This window comes from Triticum dicoccoides, chromosome 4B (genome assembly GCF_002162155.2).
Source record: "Triticum dicoccoides isolate Atlit2015 ecotype Zavitan chromosome 4B, WEW_v2.0, whole genome shotgun sequence".
Taxonomy (NCBI): domain Eukaryota; kingdom Viridiplantae; phylum Streptophyta; class Magnoliopsida; order Poales; family Poaceae; genus Triticum; species Triticum dicoccoides.
In genome coordinates, this window is record NC_041387.1 from 512,383,852 (window position 1) to 512,392,304 (window position 8,453).

The following is an 8,453-nucleotide window of genomic DNA, read 5'->3' on the forward strand; positions in this document are numbered from 1 at the left end:
GCAAGGCAACTCGTTCCTCGTCTAGCTCAGCAATACAAACAACTCCCTCACGAAGCGAGCCGTGCCAGTGCTCAAGTTTGGTGCACTCATGATGTCTCAACTGATTTACAACATTGTATTGTTCCACCATTTTAATATTTCATATCAATTTAGTACAAAAGTACACATGCCCGTGCACAAATACAGTTTCAATATTTTGCGGGACTCAAACTTTTTTCTAGAAAACTTTCAATTTATTCATCAAACATTGTGGCAGTACAAAAAACACAAAACATAATAAAAATTACAGCAATGTCCGTAGACCACCTAGCAAATGAGACGGGGCAAATCGCCGACGGCATACGGGGAAACCCTTGTGTGGGAGGAGGAAATGAGACATTGGGATCGTTTATTTTTTTTCTCCGGCGGATCTTGCGGGATTCGATCGGCGTTTGTCTTTGGTTGATCTGCTTCAATCCGGTCTTGATTCATTTGTAGAGTTTTCTTTGTAACTGGAATTTTGTGGATATTTTGTTTGTCAATTGACTGAAAATGGGAGGAATTGACATCCAACGATCCTGATAGAATCGATTGGAACGTAAGGTGGTGTTTGTTTCTCTAGTCCTAGGACTTTTTCTAGTCCCTGAAACTTTTTGAAAAAGACTCTCAAGGAGGTGCTTCTAAGGACTTTTAGCAAAAAGTCCCAAAAAAGTTTCACCCTGTTTGATTTGCTAGGAACCTTTTCTATTCTCTACCCCAAAAAGTCCCTGGAAACAAACACCCCCTAAGTCGCTTTCAGCCAGCATGATCCTTGGGCATTCCAAAAATGAATATTCTAGATTTTGGTAGGAAAAACGAAACGAGGGCAAATTATTTCGGCTCGCCAGCCGCCAGATTAACCCAGACTCGGCTACTTATTTATCGGAACCAGCAGAGTGCAGACAAACCAATCATACGCAGATCGTAGCAAAATCCTCCAATTTGCATGCCACCATGCTCCTCCTCCCGCTCCTCCTGCTCTTCTCCAGCCTACAGCTCCCCACGACTGCCGTCGACACCCTCGCTCTAGGCCAAGCACTCCCATGGAACGAGACACTGGTGTCCAAGGGCGGCGAATTCGAGCTCGGCTTCTTCTCCCCCGGCAACTCCAGCAAGCACTACGTCGGCATCTGGTACAAGAAGATCTCCAAGCAAACGGTCGTTTGGGTGGCGAACCGAGAGCACCCGATCATCAAGCCGTCGACCTCCCGCTTCATGCTCAGTATCCACGGCGAGCTGCTTCTCCTCACGACGCCGTCAGACACCTTGTTGTGGTCATCCAACGCGTCCTCCCGGTCGCCCCCGAGCACCACCGTCGCCACGCTCCAGGACGACGGCAACCTCGTGGTGAGGCGGAGCAACGCGACGTCGTCGTCTGCCTACGTGGTGTGGCAGAGCTTCGACCACCCCACCGACACCTGGCTCCCCGGGGCCAGGCTCGGCTACAATAGGGGTGCCGGCGTCCACAGCTTCCTCACGTCGTGGACGGACGCCGAGAACCCGGCGCCCGGCGCGTTCACGATGGAGATCGACGCGCGCGGGCAGCCCAAGTTCGACCTGTTTTCCGACGCCGGCGGCGGCGAGCACCGCCAGTACTGGACGACCGGCCTGTGGGACGGCGAAATCTTCGTGAACGTGCCGGAGATGCGATCGGGCTACTTCGCCGGGTTCCCCTACGCGCGCAACGGCACTGTTAACTTCTTCAGCTACCACGACAGGATCCCGATGATGGGCGCCGGCAACTTCATGCTTGACGTCAACGGGCAGATGCGGCGGCGCCAGTGGAGCGACATGGCAGGGAAGTGGATCCTCTTCTGCTCGGAGCCGCACGACGCCTGCGACGTCTACGGTTCGTGCGGCCCCTTCGGGTTGTGCAGCAACACCACCAGCCCCGCGTGCCAGTGTCCCGCCGGCTTCGAGCCGCGGTCGGAGCAAGAGTGGAAGCTGCAGAACACCGCCTCCGGATGCGAGAGGCGGACCTTACTGGACTGTACCAAAGACAGGTTCATGCAGCTGCCGAACCCCGTACAGCTCCCGAATGGCTCGTCGGAGGCCGCCGGAGTTAGGGGTGACAGGGACTGCGAGCGCACTTGCTTGAAAGATTGCTCCTGCACCGCGTACGTGTACGATGGAACCAAGTGCTCCATGTGGAAGGGCGAGCTCGTTAACTTGAGGGCCCTCTCGATTGACCAAGGTGGCGATCCTGGCCTCGCCGGAGCTGTTCTTCACCTCCGCGTCGCGCGCTCGGAGGTGGCAGCGTCGTCATCGTCACCGGCACATTCTTGGAAGAAATCGATGGTGATCCTCGGGAGCGTAGTTGCGGCCGTGGTGGTGCTCCTGGCAAGCCTCGTGATCGGGGTGGCGGTGGCGGTGATGCTGCGGAGGCGGCGGGGGAAGGGGAAGGTGACGGCGGTGCAGGGGCAGGGCTCTCTGCTGCTGTTCGACTACCTGGCCGTGAGGACCGCGACGAGGAACTTCTCAGAGAAGCTCGGTGGCGGGAGCTTCGGCACGGTGTACAAGGGCGTACTCCCGGACGCGACGCCGGTGGCCGTGAAGAAGCTGGACGGGCTCCGGCAGGGCGAGAAGCAGTTCCGAGCCGAGGTGGTCACCCTCGGCGTGGTCCAGCACGTCAACCTCGTCCGCCTCCGGGGCTTCTGCTCCGAGGGGAACAAGAGGGCGCTCGTGTACGACTACATGGCGAATGGCTCGCTGGACTCGTACCTGTTCAAGAGCGGCGGCTCGGCGGCGAAGGTGTTGAGCTGGGGCCAGAGGTACGGCGTCGCGCTGGGCATGGCCAGGGGCCTGGCGTACCTGCACGAGAAGTGCCGCGAGTGCATCATACACTGCGACATCAAGCCGGAGAACATCCTCCTCGACGACGAGCTGGGCGCCAAGCTCGCGGACTTCGGCATGGCCAAGCTCGTGGGCCACGACTTCAGCCGCGTGCTGACCACGATGCGCGGCACGCTCGGGTACCTCGCGCCGGAGTGGCTCGCCGGCTCGCCGGTCACCGCCAAGGCGGACGTGTACAGCTTCGGCCTCGTGCTGTTTGAGCTCGTCTCCGGCCGGCGCAACAACGCCCCGTCGGAAAAGGGAGGCTACGGGATGTACTTCCCGGTGCACGCCGCGGTGAGCCTGCATGAGGGCGACGTGGTCGGGCTCCTCGACGAGAGGCTGGCCAAGGAGGCCGACGTGAAGGAGCTGGAGAGGCTCTGCAGGATCGCCTGCTGGTGCATCCAGGACGAGGAGGCCGACCGGCCGACCATGGGGCTCGTCGTGCAGCAGCTTGAAGGAGTCGCCGACGTCGGCTTACCGCCGGTCCCGTCCCGGCTTCACATGCTGGCAAAGGTGAACGCAGGCGCCGGTGGAGGTGAACAGGATGAATTCTATAGAGAGAGCAGTAACAAACTAGCGACAGAAAAGGCGTAAGGGCGAAATTTAGCCACATCATATAACTCGAGTGAAATATGAAATGCTTGTATGGTTTGACGGTAGTTAATTTTCCTTGCGTGCGTCGGATCATGGAAGTCGAAGGAGCAGTGCTCTGGTAGTAGTATTAAGCTAGTACAGTACTATGTTGAATTTTTAGGGAATGGATCTGGAAAATTTTAGAACTGCATTACATTTTCTTGGTCCTGTTTTAATAGGCAAAAATCCTACAGTAAATGTCTAATTCATATCTACTCCCTCCGTTCCAAATTATTCGTCGTGGTTTTAGTTCACATTTGAACTAAAACCACGACGAGTAATTTAGAACGGAGGGAGTAGATGTTTTTAAAGATGTCACATCTAAGCTCCCACAAATATATAATGCAGTAATAAGAAACAAAAAAAAATAGGACAAAAAAATAGACCATAAACAGAGTGGACATCAGCTTAGATGTGACATAACTATGTCACATCTAGATGTGTCCTAGACAGACCCAAAATCCTATACTTGTGAGCCATACTTAGAGCATCTACAACTCAACCCCTCAAATCCCCCCTATACGACCCGGCCTTGCCGCCCCTGACACAGTCGGCGCCCTGGACGCCATCGTGGTACGTCCTACTCCTCTGGTCATACACCTTGCCCTCTGAGTGTTCGACAAAATGTCCATGCTGTTTTTTAATTCTTTTGTAGGTAAAACGATGAATTCGCTGGATGAGGAGTTTGAGAACAATGAGTCATCCAACAAGAGTTGTCGATTCGTCGGATGAAGAGTGCATGATGATGATGAAATGGAGAAGGAAGTGGAGCATATTCTAAACTTCAAGGGTTCACTCAAAGGGAGGAGAATTATACACCAGGATAGGATCGTTGGTGCACGGCTATTGTACAAGGACTACTTTCAACCCAAACAAAAGTTCCATGATGGGGGTTTCCAGGGTCGCTTCCGGATGAACAAACCCTTGTTCTTGCACGTGATGGAGGGCGTGGAGGCACATGTCCCTACTTCACTCTCGGAAAGGATTGTTATGGACAACTAACGTTCTCTCCTTTACAGAAATGCACGGCTGCTCTGAGGTTGCTTGCATTAGGTACTGCCACAAATGTCGTTGGAGAGATCATTCGGATGGGGGAGAGAACATGTCTTGATGCCACTCTCAAGTTTGCCTGAGACTTGGTAAAGCTGTTTGGAGCAGAGTACATGAGACAACCAACTGCCGAAGACACGAAAAGGTTGACGGCAATTGGAGCTGCAATAGGTTTTCCAGGTATGTTTGGTTCAGTTGGTTGCATGTTAGCAATGAAAGACTATCTCAAAGGTTTGTGCGGGATGTATCAAGGTCACACCAAAGAGGCCACCATCATACTCGGAGTAGTGGCATCAAGAGACTTGTGGATTTGGTATGATTTCTTTGTCATATCTGGTTCTCACAATGACATTATTTTGCTCGAGCGATCTCCGTTGTCCAAGAGACTTTGTGATGTGGATGCTTCATCGTGCAACTACATCATCAACTGACACAACTATAACATGGGGTACTACCTTGCCGATGATATCTATCCTCAGTGGCGGTGTTTGTCAAGACCATATGCGATCCCCATGGAAAAAATAATGCTACTTTGCAACAATGCAAGAAGGATCTACGAAGGATGTGGAGAGAGCATTCGTAGTGAAGCTCATTGGCGTATTATTTGTGGAGTTGCAATGATATGGGAATTGAAGACATTGTGGCAGTGGCAGCTGATGACATGTTGTCTCATTTTGCACCACATGATTGTCGAGGATGAGGGTGAAGGGGTAGCCCGAATGCATGATTTTGAGAAGTCCGGAGTACAAGTCCGCCTCCCAGAACAAGATGTTGAGCATAATGTGAACTTTTTGGAAATGCATCAGAATCTTTGAAATCAAAACATGCATGTGCAACTACTCGACAATCTTAAGGAGCATATGTGGACCCACAATGGAAGCCAAGAAAATTAATGTCTGAATTATGCGCTCGATTTTCTTTATGTTTGAACTGTATTTTTGTTAAGAGCAAATGTTATTTACGTATAATATTTATGTGTATGATCGACCTGCATGTGTTTGCATTAATTTGAGGATTTGAAAGTAAGGGAGGTGGTTGCAAGGGAGGGCATTTGAGAAGTCGTCCAATGATGTCCGGGGTCGCGTCCACGGACGTGTAGAAGGGCGGATTTGCCTCGTCCGACTATAGATGCTCTTATCGATCTATCATTGCATGTGTACGTGTTATTTCCCCACTAATCCCCCTCGATATCACTGTGATTTCCAACCATGTGATGCCACACCAGCATATAAGTTTTAATTCCTAAGTGCGTCATTAGGCTGATTTCAATGGGAGTATCATAGATAGTATCATGCATGTCAATTAGGCATTTTTGTTGAGGTAACACATAATTAAATAAGAAAAGAGAGAATTGGATACTTGTATTAAATGATATAATAGTACGTGTTATGAATGATAATAAATGAGGTCACCATGATACCAAGTTATGATACTCCCTCCGGTCCTTTTTACTTCGCATATTAGATTTGTGTCAAATCAAACTTTACAAAGTTTGATCAAATTTATATTTAAAAATGTCAAGATCTACAACACCGAATATATATACTATGAAACTACATTTCATGATGAATCTAACAATATTGATTTGGCATTGCGAATGTGATACTTTTTTCCATAAGTTTGGTCAAAGTAGAGATACTTTGACTTCCGACAAAACTTATATGCGGACTAAAAAAGACGGAGGAAGTACTATGCACTGTGACAATAGTATCATACATTAGTATTGTATGCATTAGGCTAGTAAATATATGATACTTTTCATTCTAACATTAGTAGGCACCTCCTTGCAACCGAAGTGAAAGTGAAGCACCCATAGCCCAAAACCAAATTTTAAAATAGCTGACTGCCATAATATTTGTTACGCTCATCTCTATTATGTACAACTATAAGATGGAAAAACCGTCGTAAATGAAGAAAATGTCAGAAAAAAGATAAGGAAATAAATCGGATAACTCAAAAGAATAAGAAAGTAAGCATGCAACAAGAGAGGTACTCTAATGAACAAACTATTACAAATTAAGAGCTAAATTATGAGCTGTTAATTGTTAATAAATTATTGCAAACCAACGTGTGGTTGGATGGTTAGGAGAACAGTGGTATCCCCAGCCCACCAGGTTCAAGATTTCCGGCGATGCGCATTGAGTGAGAGAAGATGTTTCCGTCGAGGGTCTGCGTGTGTGTTCATAGGGATGAGTGTATGTGGCTTTATATGAGCACCTGTCGTCTGTAATGTGTTTTAAAAAATAGCTAAATTATTAAAACCCGAAAAGAAGGAAAGGAATCACTATAATAGCAACAAAAAGGGAAAATTAACAAACCACGGACATGGAGTTTCTAGTCGCAAGCTTAAATGCTCCCTCATGAACATAAAACTCTAAGTAAATAGTAAAAGAATCAGAAACTTTTTGACAACCAACATTGACGAAGTGTCTACATGCTCAGGGTATGATGCTTCAAAAAGACTATTTTTAAAAGAAGTTTGAAGCATGATTTTTTTTTAGAACATTAGGGATGTTTTTTCATCATGGAAATTTGCACATGTATAGACAATTTGTCAATGTTTGTTGCCAAATAATTTCAGATTTTTTACCCTTTTTATTTTATTTTACTGTTCATCATCGACGCATTTGAGCTCGTGGGCAGAAAAACACTTTCGCACAAACCACCTACTGAGGCTGATTTTTCATATAATGCCCACTATTTGGGTTGCACAAAATAACACTTATTGTTGTAATCTATTGAGCTAGCTCTAATCCGTCATTTGGCACCGTTGACAGTTTGGCACAATTCCTGCCTGATGGATTGGTCCCGTTTTTAAGTGCACACGTGACAGAAAAAGTAAGCCACAGTAGTTGGCCAACCGAGCTACCAGTATCTCCCAAAGTAGTGGTAAAAAAAGCCAAAAAAATCCAAATCAATAGTAGGTACTCCAAACAATTTTTTTGAATGAGCCAACTAAACCACCAATATTTCCCAAATCTATTATCCAAATAAGTTTTTCAAAACCAAGGTACATATATGATTTAATAAAAAAATAAACATTGCATTTGAGCCAAAAGAAAATTTTGAATGAGAAACTAAAACAGCAATGTTTTAGCTGAACTAGCCTTTTTTAGACATGTGTACGCTTACAAGTGGGATCCATCCATTAGGAATCATGTGAACTGAGTCAAATGATGGATTAAAGCTTTTTTACATGGATAGGTTAGAGCTAACTACAATGGATTATATCAAAGATGCGGTTTTTCGTGCAACAAACCAGAATAGTAACTGTTCTATGCAAGACTGGCCCCAGTAGTTACTGGCTAAGAGCAACTCTAGCAGACCCCGCATCCCGCCCTGACCCGTAAAATAACCGTCAAAATGCGGGTCGGGACGGAAAAAGCAGCCCGATCAGACCCCGCATCCCGCCCCGATCCGCAAAAAAAATTAGGGGGCGCGGCAAAATCCCGACCCCAACCCGGGAAAACGCGGGTTTCCCCCGCGGTTGCGGTGCCCTGCATATAAGCGAAAGTGGTTGGGGGGCATTTCATCCCGCGCTTTCTTCCACCAACCACCCCTCCTACCCCCTCGCGCCGCCGCCGGCCGCCGCCCAAGATTCCGGTGACAGCAGCCGGCAGGAGCACGCCGGAAGGCCTCCACGCGCACGAGGTCTCCCTTCCCTTCCCCCCTGCGTCGGCGGGCCGCCGGATTTGCAGATCTGCGACACTTCATCGCGGGCCGCCGGATTTGTCTTTTTCCAGCTGCCGGTTGCTGCTGAAAGAACATGCGATGCCCCCATGTTTGGTTTTGGTAATTGATGACAATCTCTATGGACTAATGGTTGCCTTGAGTTATATTTGAAGGTTTTGTCCATAGGCTTTTCTTGAAGTTCATGTGTTGGTTTCAAGGAGTTTATGAGTTGACCAAGGTGCTAT

General features: G+C 48.3%; 1 protein-coding gene across 1 annotated transcript; it reads left to right on the top strand.

The window, feature by feature from the left end:
* Positions 1-926: 926 nt before the first annotated feature.
* LOC119291170 (G-type lectin S-receptor-like serine/threonine-protein kinase At2g19130) lies at positions 927-3,679 on the top strand. The gene has a single exon (XM_037569878.1). It carries the CDS (start codon positions 973-975, stop codon positions 3,445-3,447), a length of 2,475 nt encoding a protein of 824 aa, XP_037425775.1. The 5' UTR covers positions 927-972; the 3' UTR covers positions 3,448-3,679.
* The last annotated feature ends 4,774 nt before the right edge of the window (positions 3,680-8,453 follow it).

What these genes read in the sequence shown, in the direction of transcription:
- LOC119291170 (XM_037569878.1), top strand. Translation starts at nt 973, where the DNA reads ATGCTCCTCCTCCCGCTCCTCCTGCTCTTCTCCAGCCTACAGCTCCCC.